General features: G+C 34.6%; 3 protein-coding genes across 5 annotated transcripts in view; 2 read left to right on the top strand and 1 right to left on the bottom strand.

Annotated features, from left to right (window-relative positions):
- Positions 1 to 7,417: 7,417 nt before the first annotated feature.
- Positions 7,418 to 23,289, bottom strand: part of LOC139431941 (uncharacterized) — a 29,730-nt gene continuing 13,858 nt past the window's right edge. For 2 of the 3 annotated variants that reach the window (XR_011641972.1, XR_011641973.1), the window contains one exon: positions 7,418 to 8,347. Coding sequence is in view for 1 of the 3 variants with exons in the window: in XM_071200244.1 (XP_071056345.1) it covers positions 7,459 to 8,347; positions 9,065 to 9,360 (1,185 nt within the window). In the remaining 2 variants the exon portion in view is untranslated. Of the gene's footprint in view, positions 8,348 to 9,064; positions 9,849 to 23,289 lie in introns of those variants that run through there. The other variant, XM_071200244.1, reaches the window with a different exon arrangement.
- LOC111422968 (general transcription factor II-I repeat domain-containing protein 2-like) lies at positions 9,742 to 11,286 on the top strand. The gene has a single exon (XM_023056223.2). The coding sequence runs from the start codon at positions 9,742 to 9,744 to the stop codon at positions 11,284 to 11,286; it is 1,545 nt and encodes a 514-aa protein (XP_022911991.2).
- Positions 17,265 to 18,008, top strand: LOC139432072 (uncharacterized). The gene has a single exon (XM_071200409.1). It carries the CDS (start codon positions 17,265 to 17,267, stop codon positions 18,006 to 18,008), a length of 744 nt encoding a protein of 247 aa, XP_071056510.1.

The raw sequence follows: 23,289 nt of genomic DNA, 5'->3' as shown, positions 1-23,289 counted from the left end.
TTTGGGGTTCTGTGTGCCTGGAAGACACTTGTCCTCAGGTAGATCCATGGTGCCGTTAATGATAGATTTCCACAGTTGACAGCTTTGGAAAATGTTAGAATCACAGTCTTTCCCATATGCTCCAACGTTAGCGTAAACAAATCGGTATTCTGCATCAGCTACTGCCATCAAAACTATAGACGAACATCCCTTGTAATTTATATGCATAGAGTTGAGAGGGTGGACGATCCTTATATGTTTCCCATCGACGGCACCCAAGCAATTCGGGAAATTAGCGACAGTTTCAAATTTTTGAGCAATTGATTCCCATTTCCTCTTATCTGGAGTAGGAATGCATTTCAATCGTAATTCCGTCCATATTGCACAACAAACCTGTCTGACACACTTACTTATAGTCGAAATCCCGAGAAGATAAGTGTGATGCAAATCTGTGAAAGTACAACCACTTGCCAAATATCTGAAACAGAAAAGTAAAACCACCAGATTAAAATGTACTGTAATTTGTTAGAAAATGAAAGAAATGAGATTCATAGTTTTTGTGATCACTGAAATAAATATTTTCTTTCAGGAAAATACGTTCTTAAGAAATGGACGCAAGTGAGGGATTCCTATCGAAAATTTGTGGGCAAAAATAAAGCGAAATCCGGATCAGGGGCGTCAAAAACAAAATCTTACATTTATGCAACTCAGTTGCACTTTCTAGATAAAGTCTTCGAAGAAAGAGAAACTGAAGACACTTTGTCACAAAATATTGATGACGGTGGATACATTACGGATGCAACTATTGAAAATAATGAGGACTACATGCAATCAGTTCCAAGCATATCAAGTGATGCTGTTTCAGCGGAAAAGCCTGAAACATTTTTCAAAAAACCTATTTTAAAAAAACGGAAAATGGATGCTGTCGAATTGGAGATGATTGCAGCCTTGAAGGAAACACCTAATCGACATCTTTCATTCTTTAAAGGATTACTTCCTTCCCTTCAAGATTTTGATGAATTCGATACGCTTGATTTTCAAATGGAGGTATTAAAAATCGTAAGGAAAATCAGGCAGCGAAAGCACCCTCTTCCTGCTATATCCAGTACAATATATGCCTCGCCATGTAGTACTCCTTCCATGGATTCTCCATGTAGTATTCCACTACATAAAGAATCCACTACAAATCCGCAGCACAATGCTTCAGCATATCAGAATCCAGATCAGCCACAAGTGTCTGCTGTTAAATTTTACGAAGACTATCTTTCTTCTAATGACACTTCAGAATATACATTTCAAAATTTGTGAAACATAATGGTGAGAACAGGAGGAAGACGATAAAGAAAATATTTAAATAGTGTATTAAAGAAAAACAATTATCGTTTTTTAACGTCTTCGCTCTTCTTAATACCTGTGTTATAGCAGTTTTGTATTAAAATTTAAATAAAAGGGTTTCTTAAAAAATGTATTGTTTGTACTATCTTACCTCAAAGTTACGGCCAACATCTGAATTGGTTGAATACATTCTCTCATAAATGTATTTTGGCGTTGAAGACGGTCCTTTAGCTTTACGTGTAATTCGTCAAATGATTTTGTTGACATCCTAAAGTAATTAAAAAATTTGTCTTCGTGTTCTCTTAACTTCGGGAAAATTGTGTAGAATGCTCCAAATTTCAGTCGCGAAATGATGAGAGGGTGTCTCCAATAAATTCAGTTCTTCCTTCTTCGTTTTTTTATTCTCCTATGGAGAAACAACATGGCGACAACTTGATTTCTCTCCATTAAAGACAATCACTGACTCTTCGCGATCACTGTTCACTACGCTTCTGAACGCACAGAAAACACTACACCTAATATAAACCGTAAAAGAACCTCGTATGTGGGAAAGGGTTCCATTCGGTTCGGTTCATTTTCGGTTGCAACAGAAAACAAATAGAACCGAACGGAACCGCATATGTGTGAAACAGGCTTAACGCACCATTTTCTCGTAAGTGGTCATACTCATCTTCCTTCTGATAGGGACTTCGCACTTATAGAAAAGCGACACCGAAGGTATGCACAAGTTTTTTGTCCAAATGAATGGTACGATATTATACGGCGATCAAACAAAAAAACACCTTTTGCAGTCACAGTTATGACGCAGGAAGATATTTTAAACATTACACCTACTCTTACAAACATAAAAAAGAGTTCGCGCACCAATACTGGCCATAACTTAGACTTTGCTAATGCGTTTTCATTTCGATTTAATAATAAAAATACTAAAGTTTTTTATGGCAAACATTCCGTTCATGGTGAGTACGACCAGGTGTCTATCTCAAAACGAGGAAGACCAGTATACACTACACTTGATCAGTTAGATAGAAAGTATCTTGAACCAATTAAAATTTCAAAAAAAAAATACGACAATGTAAAGACATTGCTACCTTACATACCGGCTGTGAATCATGGTTTTTTCCAAAATTTACAGCCGAAAATAACTGAAAGTGCTAAAGAAACAGAGGAACCTGAAATTATTAATGAAGCAGAGCCATTTTCTTAGTTTAAACATTATTTCTTTATATTTATTTTCTTTTTTGAGTTATTGACTTATTTAGTTTTTAATTGAAAATGTTGTCGTTTGTTAGTGCAAAAGTGTTACAAGTCACAATTTTTCTAATAAAATTCTATTTATATATTTATTATAGTTTTCTATATATTTTTTTTATTATTTCAGTATCCTGGATAGATATATACAGTTGTGTTACTAATGTAAACAACCCAAAAGGTAAAAAGACCGAAACATTAATTTTACAGACTTTGTACAAATTTCAAAGTCGATTTTCCAATAATTTTATATTTGTGCCTTGTCATTGTTTCACACTAAGCCCTTCAATTGTAGTGGGGTTCCCGAAAAATTAAAAACTGATGTATTGAAATCTATCGACGCCGTTTTTAACGATATAAATAGTTTAAAAACAACTGGTGTTTTATATCATTAAAAAAAGCCCACAAATTGGTTCAAAATGATACAACGGTAATTCTATAGAAACTATCATTTTTGCTGTTACCGGTAAAAATTTCGACTAAAAAATTACTTTCTACAAATATCGTATTGTTTCTAGAAAAGTATAGAACAGCTATATTGAGTTCTTAAAGAGTTAATGAAATCATACTTATTATTATTAAATTATAGTAAAAAATCATGTCAAAATATCATTCCTCTGGCATGTTATAACTGGAGACGTCTAACATTATGTTATATATATATATATATATATATATTATATACATTATATTTGTAATTTTACATTTTGATTAAGCAAACCTGAACTTTCAGTAAAACTAATCTAAAAATATGTTTCACTTTAAAACTCCCCTCAAAAAGATGATAGAAACTATGTTACCATCTTTAGCGGTCATTCCCCTGGCTCCCAAGAAGTACGTAAATAATATGATGGTAGATGGCGATATGTCTTCGCACGCAACCAGATATGCTTTTCCTAACCTAGTTCTTGCAGAGTGTCAGTAAGCAAATGTTGTCGAACTAAAACAATACGTGTTCTTTTTAACGTTTTGTTCCCAAATTGTTAATGTCACACACAGATTAACCATTCCTCTGGTAAGTGTATTTACTTTATTTATATTTTTGTTGCATCCATTCCCTCATTTAAATACGAAATAATGAGTTTCCTTTCCGTTGACCAATTTGTAGGTTAGGATTCATTCGATTTCCTAAACTAAAAACTAATGAACGAAGAAGTCGTCATTCCTCTGGCACCATTCCTCTGGATTACTGAGATCCAGAGGACTGATGACAGGCACAGAGGAATGACCGGTTCTAGAGATGTTTGAATTTTTGCAGATAAGAATGCCATTATCACGAGAAGAAAAACTAAAGCGCAAAAGAGAAGCCAAGAAGAGAAGATATGAAAGATTGAAAAGTGATCCTGAAGGAAGAGAAAAGCTAAAGATGAAAGAGAAATATCAGTATTTACGGAAAAAGGAAAATAAAGTAGTGAAGCCAATCAGTGAAATGAGTAAACGGGATCAGCGAATGAAAAGAAAACAATGGCGTATAAGTTCTGCAAAATACGGAGAAAAACAAAAGATGAAACGGCAAATTGACGAGTTTGTAAGAGAAAACACGCCACCGGATTCTTCCTACGCCTCTCCTGATGGAACTGAAGCCAACCAAGTAGATGCGCACAAAGTTTCTTCTGGAAAAGGAAGAACTGCAAGAAACAGAAAAGCTAGGAGTCGCAAATCCAGAGAAAAAGACAAAATTATTTCCAAGTTGAAAAGCAAGCTTGCAATTTATAAAACTAAATATCACAGACTTCGAATCAAAAGTGAAGAAAATAAAGCAAAGATGCCTCCAACATTAGCCGACGTTTCACCGAACACAAGAGTAACTGAGATTATGAGGGATACATCACAAACTGGGGACGTCAGAAAACGACTTTTGTTTGGTGAAGTGATTCGTGATCAACTTAAAGATAATTACAAAAGACTTAGCAGTGACAAAGAGAAACAGAAGTTTAAAAGTGTATTAACAGGTGTTGTAAATCAATTAAATAAAAAATACACGTTAGGCAACCAAGGTTGCACGAACACTAAAGACAATTGGCAACATTGAATGGTTGGCAATAAGGGCGAACGTAAAAATTATCGATTTTGTCAAGTTTTAGTTCACATATACGTTTATTCTCCTCGTCAGAAGTAGATGTTAGTTGTAATAATAAAACCGCTATCAAGTACAAACGGTCAAAGTGTGTGATATAAAACCTAAAAACCTTCCTGACCCAAAACGGTTAAGAAAAAAACCATTTTAAAAAGTACCCTTTATGAGACGATTACCAAAGTTTTAAAATGTCGTAATTTACCGATTTTAGGTAGATTCCTTTACACAATCTAGTGTATATTGAGGAAATCGCACATTTTCACTTGGTGCAGCTTCCCGCGATAAAGGCAACTTTTCTGCGCTTGTACTAACGTGAAATCTATTCCTATAATATATGTGCAAAAAATGACACCTTTGTTCTCCCGTTTAAGTGTATACGTTTCACATAAATCGCATTATACGAACTCATTATTATGGCAAAGTTTAGTAATTTTTTATGATTAACAGTCTAATTATTTTACAACAAAAAATACATCATTTTGTACAAAAATATGTTAACAACAATCCTATGTATTTAGTTTTGAATAAAGATGTGAGAGAAAGCCGCGAAGCTGCACCGAGTGAACCCCTGTCGGCTCATATAAAAATCGCTATTGAACGGCGGCCTTAACAGAAATTGCAAGAAAATTTTTATCGGCCCCTGCTGCCAGCGTATACAGTGAAAGAGTTTTTCCCGAAGCCGGTAATATTTATGACCAAACTAGAAGCAGATTACTACTGCCAAGAAATGCAGAAAAATTATTGTTTATCCACCACAATCTGCACAAAGTTAATTTTGAATATTATTTTTTATTATATTAACTTTGCAGGTATGTAATTATTGTAATTGTTATTAATTACACTGTGGAACATTTTCGGGGTCATTGTCTGGGGGGTGAGAAATTTTAAGTCAGGGTGAAAGTACTAGGTCAATATATGTAGTAAAACCTCCAAAGGGTTTGACGTTCTCAGGCCAAACTTATTTTTTGTGACCTTTTATATTTCCTTCCTTATCTTGATGTTTGTTTGCTTAGTTTTTCAATTATAACTCAAGAATCATTGATGATTTCTCATTTCATTCTTCAGCAAAGACTAAGGCTTAGCTAAGGGTTAAATAAATAATTTTCATTAATATAACCATGTAAAAAATTAAGTTGGACTAATTTTATCGACTGAAATCTTCAAAAAATTGTCAAATATCGAAAATAAAAAAAAAATTCTCTTTGAAAAATAACGTCTTTACTCGAGAGTTCTACGAATTGTAACTAGAAAAGAGTATTCTAATATAAATATATAGTAATATGGTAGTATTATATTAGAGAGAGAGAACAATATTTCTTTGGGATATAAAAATAATAACTATAACAAATACGAATAAATAAAAAAAAATACATATATAAAACAAATATGAGATAAGTCCAAAAGGGCTATATACCCGATATATTTTATGAAAATTAACAAAAATTAAGGACAAACTCAGTTTAAAGAAGAACAAAGTTTATATGTTCATAAACAAAGGCTTAGACTCTAGAGCAGAGGTTGGCAACAGGCGGACCGCGGTCCGTATACGGACCGGGGAAGTTCGAATCTCGGACCGCCAAATATTCTTAAATACAGCTTGTCAAATCTAGGAAGAGACGTGGAAATGTAAGAAATAAGAACCGCCTTCGATGCGCAGTAATCCGTTAAGTCACAACCCTCACAAACTTCATTTTTACGAAGTATTTGGAGGTGTTCACTTCGAATGACCTGCATAGGAAAAAAATTATTCCATGAGCGTGCAGTCGCTGCGTATAGTCCATCCTCTTTGCTCCGAATGCGATCTCACTCCCCTCAGTGCGCAACTCGCTATCCGCTATCGCTATCGTTTTCACGTCTCTTCCTACATTTGACAAGCTGTACAGTCCGACGTCCAACTAACAATAAGTATCCTGTGGTATCCCAGCGCCTCGTTCGCACTAGGCTAGGTCGATCCATTTCATACTATTTTTCTCGGCGAGTAGCGCCTCCCACTACGCATCACTACTCACTAGTCCATTTGATAAACAATTTGTTTACAAATGAACTAGTTTTCACATTTGTTTTACAATTTGTCGTGTAAAAAACCTTTTCGTACATACATACCTACATTAATAATGGGCTCTAAAAAGCGAAAAGTGGACACTGAAAATAGGAGATTTTTGACTGAATGGACTGAACAATATTGTTTTACGCTGCCTGAGAGGCCTCAAGCGGTTCCAGTTTTCTTAAGCTAGGTACATAGTGTCGACAAAGTCGCGGCGACAAAGACGCAAAGAAGTCGCATTCAGTATAAAATGCATGTAGTGTTCATAGTAACTGCGACAAAGACATTGTCGCGGCTGTGCGCGACTTAGTTGCATCTCGACAAAGACGCACCCATACGCAGCCTAGTGTAACGTAAATAGTGCCGTAAAATTTGTGTTCATGCTATCGCGTCAGTGTCGCTGATATTAAAAAAAGTTGAAAAATTCGCTATTCCGCATGTTTATATTTTTGTTTTAAGTTGTAGAGGGCGCTCAACTCGAGTTACATTCAGCTTATATTAATATAAGTTAATCGTTGTAGAACGAATACGTTTGTTTGTTAACAATACTTGACAATAATGTTTGACATCGAAAAATTTATTGATGCTATTGAAGAGCGTCCAGCTCTATATAATTTAGCAAATAACGACTACCATAATCGTGACTTAAAAATTAGGTTATGGGAAGAAATCGGAGAAATAATGTATTTAGATTGGGCTAAGTTAAATAATAAAGAAAAAAACGAAAGAGGTAAGTTAAAGTGTAATAATGTACTTTATTTCATGAAATAATTTAAATGTAATCATATTGCCAAGAAAGTGCACCTACAGAGGACACAAAATAGTCGGCAAATTTTTCCCTCGTAGCTAATGCAATATTTGAACCACCTCCAGTCGCAATAGGCTCAATATTATCGAATTGAAAATCTTGTACCTCGTCATTGTTGTGCGACCCATGATTATCTTTTCTTATTACAAAATTATGTAGTATACAAGCTGCCTTAACAACATCTGTAACAAAGTCGGGATCTAAATTTATTGCAGTATGGAAAATTCTCCACTTATTAGCAAGGATTCCAAAGGCACATTCAACATAACGCCTTGCTCTCGAAAGTCGGTAATTGAATATTCTCTTTCTGACGCTCAAATTTTTTCTGCTATAACCTCTTAAAACATGTTTACTACAACCGAAGGCATCATCTGCTACAATCACCATTGGTGTTTTTATTTTTGTTTGGAGTATAATGTTATCTTCCGGAATGTTTAACGTGTTGCTTTGTATTCTCTTAAACAACGAAGAATTTTTGAATACATTACTATCTCCACTTTTTCCATATGCACCTACATCAATGGCCGTAAAGCAGTAATTGCTATCTACCAAACCAAGTAACACAATAGAGAAAAAATGTTTATAATTGTAGTATAAAGAAGCACTATGTGGTGGTTTAACAATTCTGATATGTTTACCATCGAGGGCTCCAATACAATTTGGAAAATTGCTATTCCGGAAGAAATCGTCTGAAATTTTTTTCCACTGTTCTTCTGTGGGTTCCGCTAAAAACTCGTTCACCATAGTATTCCATACAGCACAACATGTTTCTCGAATAATATTGGACACAGTTGATACACCAACACGATACTCAAATGCCAATGATCTGAAGGAATTGCCCGTTGCTAAGAATCTAAAACGTAGGAGCATATTATTATAAAACTTTTAAAATCATATTATTTTAGGAAAAACCATGCAGAAAAAATGGAAGTCTGTAAGAGACAGCTTTAATCGAGAGTTAAGACTTCAGAAATTTCAGAAAAGCGGAGACTCGGCAACAAACAGAAAAACGTACGAATATTTTAACAAGCTTTTGTTTCTCTTGCCCAATTCTGAAAATCGTGAAACAGCTACTAATGTTTCGGTACAACTAGACGATAACGGAAATAATAATAACCTCAGTGAAACTCCATCTACATCTGGAACTCATAAAAAGAAGCGCAAAAGCAATTTTGAAGAAGAACTACTAAACATTTTACAATCCAAAAAGGCTAAATCTAATGACATTGAAAACGATAGTGATAGAATGTTTCTTCTGTCGTTTTTAAACGATATGAAGACGTTGTCTCTTCAAACAAAAAACTGGGTGAAAATGCAATTTATGCAAATAATGCAGCAAGCTACAACGGGGTTAAATGTCGGTCAACTTTCTCATGCAATAAATGTCGGACCATCAACACCTCAAATTAACCGACATTCAATTATACCCTTTAATTGTGAATCTACAGGCCATTCATCACAAAATTTTGAATCTCCTAGTCCAGCTGCGTCGTCGACAATGGATTCCGATATATATGATATGTACACACATTTATAATAATATTTAATAAATGCTTTCGTTATTACTTACCTGAGTGTTATTGCTACCCTTTCTTGAACAGTTATTCTTTGCATAATATTCCAATTTTTCTTTGAGACCGTATTTTTAACATTATTGCATAATGTATCAAATGTACTAGGTGTCATACGGTAATAAGCAAAGAACTTATCTTCATTCTCGCGTAATGTTATATGTAACGTGTGAAACTGTCCGTTAGTAAATCTATTTCTATTTATTGGATGAACAGAATATCTCCTCTGTCTTCTTTTCTTTCTTAAATGTCTGACAGCTAGTAATGCTACACAAGCATCATCAACGAAATCCATCTTTGAATTGCCAACAAACTGCACTACATGACGAATTTGTTCGACAATGTCGTGTCGCGGACAGTTTCAATTACTAGCGACAGCGACACGACATTGTCGCCGCGACTTTGTCGAGACTATGTACCTAGCCTTAATATGTAATAAAACTGTCGCTGTTATTAAAAGTGGCAATTTAAAGCGACACTATGAAACAACCCATCAGCAATTCCACAAAAACTTTCCTCTTGGCAGTGAGGCTCGTAAAGAAAAACTACTGGTAATATAATTCTATTAAATAATGTATAAATGTGATATGTATAACTGCTTTGTAAACTTATCACGATAAAATTTAAATTACAGGAATATCTCACGTCCTATAGCACGAAATTGCTTGTTCGCTGCATGAGTGAGCAAGAAAAATCGGCAGAAGCAGCGTTACGTGTGTGTTGGACACTTAATAAACACCAGAAACCATTTTCAGATTCAGAAATAATGAAAGAATGTATGTTGGAAGTAGCCTCGGCACTTTTTGGAGAAAAAAAGGGTGTAGTCGCTGCAATTCAAAGTATTCCAATGTCGGCAAGAAGTAATACAAGAAGAATGGAAATTTTAGCTACTGATATTAAAAGTTCTCTGCTTGAACTCTTGGAAAAGGCACCATGCTACGCCATTGCACTTGACGAATCATGTGATGTTGTTGATGATGAACAAATATCTATTTTCGTGAGATTTTTCGATGTTGAAAATAAGATATTCAGAGAAGAATTGCTCGCAATATTGCCTTTGAAAGGTAACACTCGAGGAGAAGATTTATTCAAAGCTATTGACAAATTCATTAATAATTCCAACATTCGTTATGATAAAATAGTGTCGCTGTCAACTGACGGTGCTCCAGCGATGATTGGCAAAGAAAAAGGTGTAGTAAAGAAAATCAGGGATAAGAATCCAGGTTTAATATCGTATCAGTGTATAATACATCAGACTGCCCTTTGTGGAAAACTCAGTGCTACACTGAAAAAAGTAATGGACAGCTTGGTGCAGTTAATTAATTTTATGAGATCTCATTCTTCTCTTCAACACCGAAAGTTCAAGAAGTTTCTTTCAGAATGTGATGCAGTGTATTCTGACTTATTACAACACAACAATGTTCGTTGGTTAACTAAAGGTCAAGTTGTTGAACGTTTCTGGCTAATAAAGGAAGAAGTAACCTCCTTCTTGCAAACCTTGGATACGCAGGGAGCAAAGAAGCACTTAGAGTTCATAACAAACCAGCGCAATATGCTAACTGTGGCTTTTCTGAAGGATATTCTGAAATACTTAAATGCGCTCAACATAGAGTTACAAGGGAATGGGAAATTAATATTTGATCTGATACAAAGCGTGTCTGCTTTTTGTCGTAAGCTAGATATTTTTGAAAAAGATATTGCAAGGCACGAATTTATTCATTTCCCAACAATTCTTGAGTATAAAAAAGAGAACTCTGAAGAAGACGTTGCAGTGTTTGTAAGATTTCTGTCCGATCTAAGGGACGAATTTGCTACAAGATTTCAAGACTTTGCAGAAATTGAAAAGCTGTCTCAATTCCTAAAATTTGCTTATCAGGTTGATGCATCGGCAGAATGGACTGATGTGGCTGCTAAGTTGTTCAGCGTTTCAAAGTCTTCACTTCAAGTGGAGATAATCGACTTGCAAGAAGATATTTCTTTGCAAATGTATAAAACTGTATCCACTGAAGAATTTTGGGGTAAACATGTTTCAGAAAAATATGAAAATTGTAAGAAAATAGCTATCAATCTTGCCACTATGTTTGGTTCGACATATATATGCGAATCGTCGTTCTCGAAAATGAAACGACCACCTCGAAGACATACTTCGCATTTGTGTACCCCTCGTACACCGAACTTTAAAAAACTGGCCCAAGACCGTCGTTGTAATTTCTCACATTGAATATATTACAATATTAACTGAGAATTACTTGTTTTACTTGGTTTACCCTTTTTTTGGAAACTAACTCGACTTGAAAACAAAATAAAAAACAGTACCTTTTAATTATTAGTTTTTATCTGGACCTCCATAAAAAATTTTACACCGAATCCGGACCCCACTGAAAACTACTTGCCGACCCCTGCTCTAGAGTCTAAGCCTTTTCGATGGTGATTGTTCTGGGCTAGTGTCATTGCTATCGCAATCATCGCTGTCATTAGTTTCTATGCCACACATAATGTCAACTTGTGACTCCATTGCTGACCCTACTGCAATAACTTCTGGAAATTCTTCATCAGGATAATCCATGTCTTCGAAGACATGTCTACTCCACCAGCAAATTTCCGCAAGTATTGCACTCGGCGACTGTTTTCCTCTGTATCTGTGATTTGTTTTTTTATTAAAATGAGTTTGAAAAAAAATCTCACAGATATTACCTAATTTCAAATGACATAGCAACTTGATGGTAGCGTTCGCCTTGTTCATCAGATTCAGTGGCCAATTGTCTGCTGAAGTAGTCCAGATGATGATGTAAATAGTGAATTTTCAAGGACATGTGGACGTCAATTTTCGAGAACGATGTTAACATCCTTGCAACAGAAACATTGTAATTGCTAGAACGATGTTTTCCCAACAAGCCCTGCCGCAAACTACGTCACACCATTTGCCACGCCCCTCAATGACAGTTAACAAGGCGTGGCGAATAGGCACGCCCCGTAATGACAGATAAGGGCGTGGCAAATAGCCACGCCCCGTAATGACAGATAACAGGGCGTGGGCAGGTTGTCACAACAATGGATGTAGCAGTCCTGTTAGATTCTAGTGTCCTTGATCATTTTACATGGACATAAACATTCAATTTAACGCGAAAAATGGAAGTGTGCAAGCCAGATATAAATAGCTTTTGCTATTGCTGCGGTAAATATGTACCAAAACATGAACAAAAGGGAAATTTCAGTGCATATTTTGTTCAAACATACGAGATGTACTTCCACCAAAATGTTATTGTAAACAAAAATTGGGTTCCAAATATAGTGTGTAAAACTTGTTACAATCGTCTAATGGATTGGAAAAATAGAAGACGTGAATCGATGCCATTCGGTATTCCAATAATTTGGACTAATCCGGGCGACGGTCACAATCCATTGAATTGCTACGCATGTGCCAATAAAGGAGCCGCATTAAGAAAAACGGCAAGAAAATCGTATAATTGCGTTGGTGTTGCAAGTGCCCAAAGACCATTGCCTCATTCGGGCTACATTCCTGTGCCAAAATGTTTCAGCCCAGATCTATCTTCTGTGACTACTCCGACTTTTACACCAACATATGATTCAAGTGATGATCTCCCATATGATCCCGAACCATCTGTATCCAATCAGCCTATTTTAATAAATCAAAATCAGCTTGATTCCATCGTTGCTAAATTGGAATTAACACAGCATAAATCAGAACAGCTGGCTTCGTTTTTGAAATCAAACAATCTTTTGGCACCCGGTACGAAAGTCACAGCTTATCGAAGTCGTCAGTCAACACTCCAAAGTTTATTTGTCGTGAATGATGAAAAAACTTCTGCATATTGCTCGGATGTAGGAAAATTGATGGACGTAATGGAAATAAAATATGAAGCAGATGACTGGAGATTATTTATTGACAGTTCAAAACTCAGCTTAAAAGCGGTTTTGCTGCATAAGACCAATGAAAAACCTTCTGTTCCAATCGCGTATAGTACAGAAACGAAAGAAACATATGATGCACTACAACATATTTTAAAAATGGTTAACTACACTAAACATATGTGGCGCATATGCTGCGATTTAAAAGTTGTAGCATTGCTTTGCGGTCTTCGAAGCGGTTATATAAAATATATGTGCTTTTTGTGCGATTGGGACACAAGATTTACCGGAGTCCAATATGCATGCCACGAATGGAAACATGGAGAGCACAGCAGCTTAGAAATGGCGAATATTGTTCGTGAACCTCTGGTGCCGAAAGAGAAGATATTGCTGCCTCCGCTGCACATTAAACTTGGAATTGTTAAGAATTTCATCAAAACTGTCGCCAAACGAGATACAGTTTTCTTGTGCTTGAAATTAATTTACCCGAGACTCAGCGAAAGTAAAATTAAAGAAGGTAGTTATAATAACATTCATTTGTTCAATTTTGTGGAAAATTCCAACTTTTCCAAACATATTACTCATGATTTTCTATCGCAATAAATTAATTTTTTCCATCAGGTGTACTAAATGGTCCAGATATACGAAAGCTTATTAAAAGTGACGCATTCAACAATATTTTGATTGAGGCTGAATTGGATGCTTGGAACGCAATTAAAGAAGTAATAGAAGGCTTGTTGGGAAAGCATCGTTCTAGTAACTACAATGTTTCTGTTGTAAGGATGTTAACATCGTTCTCGAAAATTGGCGTCCACATGTCCTTGAAATGCACTATTTACATCATCATCTCGACTACTTCAGCAGACAATTGGCCACTGAATCTGATGAACAAGGCGAACACTACCATCAAGTTGCTATGCCATTTGAAATTAGGTAATATCTATGAGATTTTTTTTCAAACTCATTTTAATAAAAAAACAAATCACAGATACAGAGGAAAACAGTCGCCGAGTGCAATACTTGCGGAAATTTGCTGGTGGAGTAGACATGTCTTCGAAGACATGGATTATCCTGATGAAGAATTTTCAGAAGTTACAGTAGGGTCAGCAATGGAGTCACAAGTTGACATCATGTGTGGCATAGAAACTGATGACAGCGATGACACTAGCCCAGAACAATCACCATCGAAAAGGCTTAGACTCTAGAGTCTAAGCCTTTGTTTATGAACACATAAACATTGTTCCTTATATTTGTTTTATATATGTATTTTTTTTATTTATTCGTATTTGTTATAGTTATTATTTTTATATCCCAAAGAAATATTGTACTCTCTCTAATATAGCACTACTATATTACTATATACTTATATTAGAATACTCTTTTCTAGTTACAATTCGTAGAACTCTCGAGTAAAGACGTTATTTTTCAAAGGGAATTTTTTTTTTATTTTCGATATTTGACAATTTTTTGAAGATTTCAGTCGATAAAATTAGTCCAACTTAATTTTTTACATGGATATATTAATGAAATTTATTTATTTAACCCTGAGCTAAGCCTTAGTCTTTGCTGAAGAATGAAATGAGAAATCATCAATGATTCTTGAGTTATAACTGAAAAACTAAGCAAACAAACATCAAGATAAGGTAAGAAATATAAAAGGTCATAAAAAAAAAGTTTGGCCTGAGAACGTCAAACCCTTTGGAGGTTTTACTATATTGACCTAGTACTTTCAGCCTGACTTAAAATTTTTCACCCCCCAGAATGGCTGTTGTACTGTGTTATTAATTTAGCATGAAACTAGTAAATACCTAATTTAAAGCATTATTCCTAAATCAAAAAAGCTTGTTTCTTGCAATTCATTCATTGTGGTAAAAATTTTAACTTACAATTTAAAAAAAATTAAAAAATATTCGGCAGAGTATTCGGTGCTCCGGCCAAATTATAGGCCGAATATTCGGTATTCGGTTATTCGGCCAAAACCCGCTTCGGTCCATCCCTACACGGAATGGGTTAGCAACTTGTTATTAATAAAAAAATCGAACAGTTTTCGTGTATGTCTAGACCCAATACCCTTGAACAAAGCGTTAAAAAGGCCGCACTATCAGTTCAATACATTAGATGAAATACTACCGGAATTAGGTAAAGCAAAGGTATTTTCTACGGTCGTTACAACAAAAGGATTTTGGCATCTGACATTTATTTATTTTATTTATTTTTGAATAAATAAAATGACAGAGAAAAGTAGCAAACTGACGACATTCTGGACACCATATGGTAGATATCGGTGGCTACGATTACCATTTGGAATTGCCCCAGCGCCAGAATTATTTTCGATATAAATGCAAGAAATTCTGAATGGTTTAGAAGGTTTAGATGGACGAGGGGACACTATGGGAGAAGCTATGAGCGACCAGAATGTGAAGAACTTGTTTACACAATTAAGAACAAGAAATGTTAAACTTAACAAATCAAAATTGAATTTATGCAAAAGTGAAGTCAAGTTCTATGGACATGTTCTAAGCAACGAAGGGCTCAAACCAGACCTATCTAAAATAAAAGCAATTACTGATATGCCGGAGCCTAAAAACAAACAAGATTCACATAGATTTCTAGGTATGGTGAATTATTTAGGACGTTACATCAAGAATTTAAGTTGCAAAACAGTGGAATTAAAGTTTCTTTTAGTATACGAATAAAGACATATATTATTATTATTAGAGACTGGATTTATATGCTTTTGCATGTTTTGCATATAACTTCATATTTTGCATTTTTATCGCATATAAATTTAGTTATCCATATAGTTCGATATAATCGCATGTAATTTCATATGAGCGCATATTTTGTCCACATTTCAATATAACAGCAGTTAATTTGATACTGGCGGTATCTAATAGTAGACAGAGAATTAAAAGTGCGACAGTGGTCTGCTTTACAACATAACTTTAATTGTGTCGTTCCCAGCCGATTTTCGTAACATAACCTCTAAATCATTTCAAGCCACACAAGTGTTCAAGTGATTTATACGTTAAGTTAGTGTGTTAAAAAAACAATAAATCATAATGCCGAAAGTGGGTTCTTCTAAGGCCGAATTGCTTAGGAAGTGGATAAAAATATCTAATCACCTAGTGACTGACGGGAAAGTTGGTTTTTGCAACACCTGTTCCAAACAAGTACATATAAATTAAAATTTGAAGGTTTTTTTTTCTAGAAGTCGTTGATTTTTAAGGTGGCGTGTAATTAAAAATATCAAATTGATCAGCATTTATCAACAACTCTCCACCAAGAATCGAAAAAAAGATCAGGTAGCAAATTCAACCAACAACAAATCGCTGGAAATGAGTTTTTTTTTTTTTCGATTTATGCAACGCCATGGCCCAATTAAATATACCATGGAACAAATTGGAAAATCCAGAAACTTTACTGTTTCATATTTATAGCTATTGTCGTTGTAAATAATATCTTTTTATGCTGTTTTGTAATCTTTATATATTATATTTATATACTATTTGTTACAATGCAACATTAAAAGTAGTATTTATGTAACACATATGCGTTCTTTTTTGTTTTAACCGCATAATATATTTCATATTTCCGGAATATTACTGCATATTCTGACCAATTTCAACACATATAAAAAACTTATAAGGTGAGTGTCCCAATTGTTGACAGGGATCGAATAGTTGACAATTTGTTTTGTTAACGTGATATTAAGAATGGTATTTATGATAGGTTGATGTATGCGGCCTTATTTTAATCTCTAAAGTATGTACTCCCATGCAAAAAAAAAAATTTGGCAGTATCGGTCACGATAGAAACTATTGGCGCGAAATTAGTTCCGAGTGTAAGTACCTTCATTGAACATCTCCTGATATTTAGCGTTTTGTTTAAGGTAAGTAACACGCAAAAATTATTTATTTCAATGTTATTGTGTTTGTTTCTATATTACCTACTGTATAGTAACAATTATAAGGCATATACATACATGTTTTTATTAACATTATAAACTAAAATCATGTTTGAGATTAGAATAGGAGGGTTGTCAACTATTAGAACATACTTGACAGTGGTGTCAACTAAAGGACCAATACCATTTTCGCGAACGTTTTATATTTTCAAGGTAAAACTAGTTGGTGAATGGTATAAGACAACATATGTTCAAATGACTTATATAGGACAGACGGGTCCAATAATTGACATACCTGTCAACTATAAGAACATGTGACATGTCAACTTCAGGAACATCAGACGCAATAAATTATTAAAAATAAATAAAATTGTACCTCATTTCGATTTTTTCGCTTATTTCAATCTTTTTCTCTTAGAATAATGCCGCGACAACACAAAAAATTAAAATTATATTCTCTGGAAGATTTACAAAATGCCATTGCGGCAGTAAAGCGTGGTTCATCAGTAAATGCTGCCAGTAAAAACTTTAACGTTCCTCGAACTACAATTAAATACAAACTAGAAGGAAAGTATGAGCTAGATTGCCGAATGGGCCCCGAAACAACACTTACAAAGGACGAAGAGGAAACTTTGGTAAAGTGGATATGTTCAGTTGCCGATGCCGGGTTTACTGTAACTAGACTCCAACTTTTGGATTCAGTTCAAATGTTATTAAAAAAATTAAATAGGCTTAATAAATTTACCAAAAACCGACCAGGCAGAAAATGGTATAAATGCTTTTTGCGTCGGCATCCTATTATTTCAGAACGACTGACTCAAAATCTGACTAAAGCCCGTTCTGAAGTTACAGAACAAAAAATCCGTAATTGGTTTAATGAAGTTACTGACCACTTTAAAGCGAAAAATATTGAAGACGTCCTTAAAGATCCAAGTAGAATATTTAACCTGGATGAAACGGCGTTTTTCATGGCTCCTAAAGGTATTAAATGTTTAATGCGAAAAGGTGAAAAACTAGCTTACAATTTTATTAGCAACGACGATAAAGAGTGTTTAACTACTCTTATAACAGTTTGTGCTAACGGTTCTATTCTACCACCTATGATCATGTTCAGTTACGAGAGAATACCGGCATCAGTATCTAGTTTAATGTCCACCGGATGGTGAGTGGGCAAATCAGAATCCGGGTGGATGACTGGTCAAACATTTTTTGAATACATCGCGAACTGTTTTTATCCCTGGCTTATAGAAAATAACGCTGAATTTCCAGTCGCATTATTCGTAGATTTCTCATCTGACATTGGAATTAAGTGACTTATGTGTGGAAAAAAAGATAGAACTTATAGCACTTTTCCCAAATTCAACTCACATTCTTCAACCGATGGATGTGTCAGTTTTCCACCCCTTAAAAAATAGTTGGAAAACTGGTGTTCAACAGTATAAAATTGATAATGATGGTGGTAAAATAAAAAAAGAAAATTTTGGTCCTCTACTTAAAAAAGTGATTCATCAGGCAATAACACCTAGCATGATTAAAAACGGATTTAAAACATGCGGCTTATTCCCCTTTGACCAGAATGGTATTCCGTATGATAAATTCTTTAAGAATAGAGACCGTCCACAGAGTGTAAATGAACAACAAAAAATTTATCAGACGACAAAGAAAGAAGTAAACTTTTTTTGAATATAAAATAGGACCCGAAAAAATAACTAGGTTTGAAGAATCTGGTGACATTTGGGAAGGTAACGTAGAGGATACTGCGTTATTTAATTTTTGGAGGCTGTTATCTGAAGAAGTTGAAGATCATACCATGGCAACTGGTAACAATGAATCTTCTCGCCATCTTGAAGACGGACAAAATGACGCTAGTTATTTGGAAGAAATAAATAATGACGATACCGATTATCGTCATCAGTTTGTTCAGTTGACCCCACCAAACCAACCAATACGTCAGTTATCCGTTGAAATAGAAAAGAGTGAGCCTAGACCAGCAATTGACATGTCGAATAAAACAAATAACTCTATTCCCAGTACCTCAAAAGATATTCCATCTCCATTTAAAGGAGCACTCTTTTGGCCAAAACCAATTACTAAGAAAACTGTAAGAAAAATTAAAGAAAAGATACCATCGGTAGCAACGTCCGATCAGTGGCGAGACTATCATCAAAGAAAAGAATTGGAGAAACAAAGGAAGGAACAAGAAAAAGAAGAACGCAAGAGAAAAAGAGAACTAGCAAAAATAGAAAAAGAAAACAAGTTCAAGTCCAGAAAAAAGATTAAGCCTAGCACAGAAAACGATGAATCCTCTTCGGAGTCCTCGGTTAAAATGAATATTCAATCCGAAGGAGAAGGAGATGGTTGGAATCAACAGTACGAGGCTAAATCTGATGGCGATGGTAATGAGAAACATGAATTTTTGAAGGACATATCTCCCAATGATTTTGTAATAATCCGTTACGATGATCATTATTACCCAGGTAATTTAGTAAATGTAATAATAATAATAAATGGTCAACTAATAACTAGGAAATCTCATTTTTAGGAAAAGTGGTTGAAAAGAATGAAAGAAAAAATGAATATAAAGTGTCTACTATGGCACGGAGCGGAATAAAAGACTGGAAATGCCTAACTACAAAGATATTATGTGGTATCCCAAAAATGACATACTTGAAATAATAAATGAACCTTGTCAGAAAACCTCGCGAGGGTTCTTTTCTGTACCAGAGATGGAAAAATATTTTCCTGAAATGTATTAACTTTTAACTTTTAGATTATAAATATTAGTTTAAAATTTTTAAATCAGCGTTTCTCAACCTGTGGTACGCGTACCCCCAGGGGTACGTGAAATGGTCTCAAGGGGTACGCGTAAAAGAAGTTGTAATGGCGGACTAAGTAAAGAGAAAAGATAAAAAGCTGTTGTAATAAATGGCATTTCCATCCAAATAACATTTAATTATGACAAATCAAAATAAGTAATTGTTTTCTGAATGATGCCGAGTATTTTTATTACGCAAAACGACAATAACTTAAAACCTACTTTATTTAAATTTTGAAACATTACCATAAAATTATAATTTGAAAAACTACTTGCGCCGCCATCTAACAATGGGTAGCCTAAGCGGTGGATGAACAATTATTACAGTATTTATCCTGGTGTGTTAGCAAGGGTCCCCGAACTGTCTCTGTATTTTTATTATCGTAATATTCTTTTGAATCAGTTCCCAGTTTGCTCTCAAAGTGAAGAGTGCTCTACTTACTTTTCTAATTATTGTAACTTGTTTTTTTAAACATGGATCAATGGTTAAAATTTGGCACTCTTAAAAAAAAAAGAAAAATTACTGGTTTGGTAAGTGATCCTCCATCATCGAGTACCAGTCCTTGTGAGGAGTAGTGATGTAAAAAAAGTAACAATTCGTTACACGAGTACTCGTTACTCCGCGAGATCCGAAGTAACTGTTACCGTATCACATCGATACCAGTTACTTTGGATCTAACAGTTACTTTTTCCAAAGGCCAAGTATTGTTGGATAGGCGAAATCGACTTAAAAGTCGAAATGCGCAACAAAATTTATTTTTACATTGCAATAATAAGCTGTAATATCTTTTATTGTTGTTTTAATATTTTTATTTTATTTTATTATTGCTTGTTTTATAGAAGAAGTTTTGTTTTCCATTGTTAATGTGTTACTACTTTCAAATATTTTTGTTATATAATAAGTGAAACGTAAGTTATTAATAATTAAATAATAATAATTAAGAAAAATTCTTCGTTATAATATGCAGTGAAAAAGTAAATCCCATAACCTACACTCTATTTTTTGATATTAGTGCACAGTGCATAATAGCGTAACAAACACAATATAATATACGTACAGTATTTGTTTTCAAAAATAACTGTAATATAAAATAAATTCATATAAGTATGTAGTCCAACTAAAACGAGTAATCGAACCTCGAGCGCAAACTAGTACTGGAACCTCAAGCAAACGATTACTTGTAACGAGTAACGAGTACAAAGTACCGAATACTTTTTCTGAAAGTAACGGATAGTTACAAATACTAAAAAGTAACTAAACTTTACATCACTAGTGAGGAGCAACCTAAGGAGAAGTTGCCGCGTGTCAGCGAAATTAAGCTTCCAGTTCCAGTTCTCCAACCGACAAAAGTAAGAAAATATAGTGAAGAGTATTTGTCCTATGGATTTTCATTCGTAATTATTGATAGCATCCTAGACCTGAGTGTGTTGTTTCTGGGGAAGTACTATCTAACGGTAGTATGAAGCCTTCATTACTTAGTCGCCATTTGCAAACCAAACACGTAGATTTCAAAGATAAAGGTCTGGCCTTTTTTAAGCGTTTGCTCGAAAATAAAAATAAGTCGAATATAGACACGTACTTAACTTCTGGTTGTACCAATGAAGATGCTGTTGAGGCCTCCTATCGCATCAGTTACCGTATCGCCAGAAATGGTAAAAATCACACGATTGGTGAAAATTTGATTTTGCCCAGCATTAAAGACGCAGTTGTTTGCATGTTCGGTAATGAGTATGTTCAGAAAATTAATGCTATTCCTCTCTCCAATGATACTGTGTCTCGTAGAATCAAGGAAATTTCTGATAATATGGAGGAGACGTTGATAAAGGAAATCAATCACAGTCAATATTTTTCCATTCAGGTTGATGAGAGTACTGATGTAGCACAATTTGCTGTTTTGATGGTTATTGCAAGATACTTGAAAGGAAATAAATTTGTAGAAGGACTTTTGCTTTGTCATCTTCTTTCCGAACGCACGACAGGTGCAGATATTTTTCATGCCATTGATTCCTACTTTACTAAAAAGGGAATAAAGTGGTCAAAGTGTTGTGGATTATGTACTGACGGTGGTAACTCTATGTCAGGTTGTTATTCTGGTCTCCTGGGATGTGTCAAAGCAGTAGCTCATTTAGTACAGGGGACACATTTTTGCATTCATCGACAAGCTCTTGCATCAAAGTGCCTTCCTACTAGTATGAAAGATGTTTTGGACGATTCAGTAAAAGTGGTCAATTTCATCAAATCCCACCACACGAATTCAAGGTTATTCTCTTCATTATGTCAAGAAATGGGCAGTATTCACAAAACCCTACTCCTTCATACTGAGGTTCGATGGCTATCTCGGGGTAAAGTTCTTACACGTTTGTTTGAACTTAGGCATGAAGTCAAAGTGTTCCTTGAGAACCACCCTTTCCGGCTTTCATTTAAATTTGATGATCATGAATGGCTTCAAATCCTTGCATACATGTCCGATATCTTTTCGAAATTAAACCAGCTAAATTTGTTCCTTCAAAACAGTGCAGTAACTGTATTCCAAGTTACAGACAAAATTGAGTCTTTCGTTAGAAAACTAGAATTTTGGAAATTATGTATTGAGAAAAACCAATCTGAAGTTTTTGAAACATTACACGATTTTCTCTCTGAAACGGATGCTCATGTATCTCTAGAAATTAAGAAGCAAATTATACAACATCTGAATGGACTGAAGGCTGCTTTCGACAAATATTTCCCCAAACGTAGAACAGACGATTACTGGATTGCGTACCCTTTCAGTGAAAAGTATTTCGAGTGTGCCTCTTATCACTTCAAGAAAAAGTTAAATTGATCGAACTGAAAACGGATTCTTCACTTAAGCAAGAATTTGAAAAGAAATCCCTCATTTCATTCTGGGCTGACTTGAAAGAAGAATATCCTGAATTATTTAACAAAGCAATAACTATTTTGTTACCGTTCACAAGCGCCGTACTAGTGGAGAGAGCTTTTTCGTCCTATACTTATTTAAAAAATAAGTACAGGAACAGACTTGCCAGTGTAAGTTCGAACCTGAGACTATATTTATCATCTTCCGATCCAGATTTCAAATTACTGAGTGCTTCCAAACAGCCTCAAGGTTCTCATTAATGTGCATCTTACATATTTACATTTTTTAGTTTAACTAAATGTGTATAATTAGTATATAATATGCATTATTTTGTAATAACTGGTAGAAATAAAAATATTTCAGTGTTATAGACTTATAGAGTTATTACTGTACCTATATGTACATATTAGTAATTATAATATGCATATCATGGAGAAGGGGTACGTGGAGCACTGATGATAGGTCAGGGGGTACGCGAGTAAAAAAAGGTTGAGAAACGCTGTTTTAAATAAACTATTTTTCAAAAAAAAAGCAAAGTTTGTCAACTATTGGTACTTGAGGTATGTCAACTACTGGATTTTGGGGAAAAATTGCATGTCAACTAAAGGTACATTGTCACAGCTGTCTTTAAAATATTCTAAAAAAAAAACTGTGCACCTAAATACCGCAAAAAACATTTTACCCTTAATCTAAAACGTTATTCATTTCACTTTATCAGTTCTAAAATATGCCTAACTCTAAAACTTGATTTGTAACAATTTTTTTAATAATTCT

Source organism: Onthophagus taurus, chromosome 11, assembly GCF_036711975.1.
Source record: "Onthophagus taurus isolate NC chromosome 11, IU_Otau_3.0, whole genome shotgun sequence".
Lineage (NCBI taxonomy): Eukaryota > Metazoa > Arthropoda > Insecta > Coleoptera > Scarabaeidae > Onthophagus > Onthophagus taurus.
The sequence above is the reverse complement of the archived record's forward strand: the minus strand, read 5'-3'. Positions and strand labels throughout refer to the sequence as shown.

Bases quoted from the DNA above. Each gene is read 5' to 3' on its own strand.
- LOC111422968 (XM_023056223.2), top strand. From the start codon at position 9,742: ATGAGTGAGCAAGAAAAATCGGCAGAAGCAGCGTTACGTGTGTGTTGG.
- LOC139432072 (XM_071200409.1), top strand. From the start codon at position 17,265: ATGCCGCGACAACACAAAAAATTAAAATTATATTCTCTGGAAGATTTA.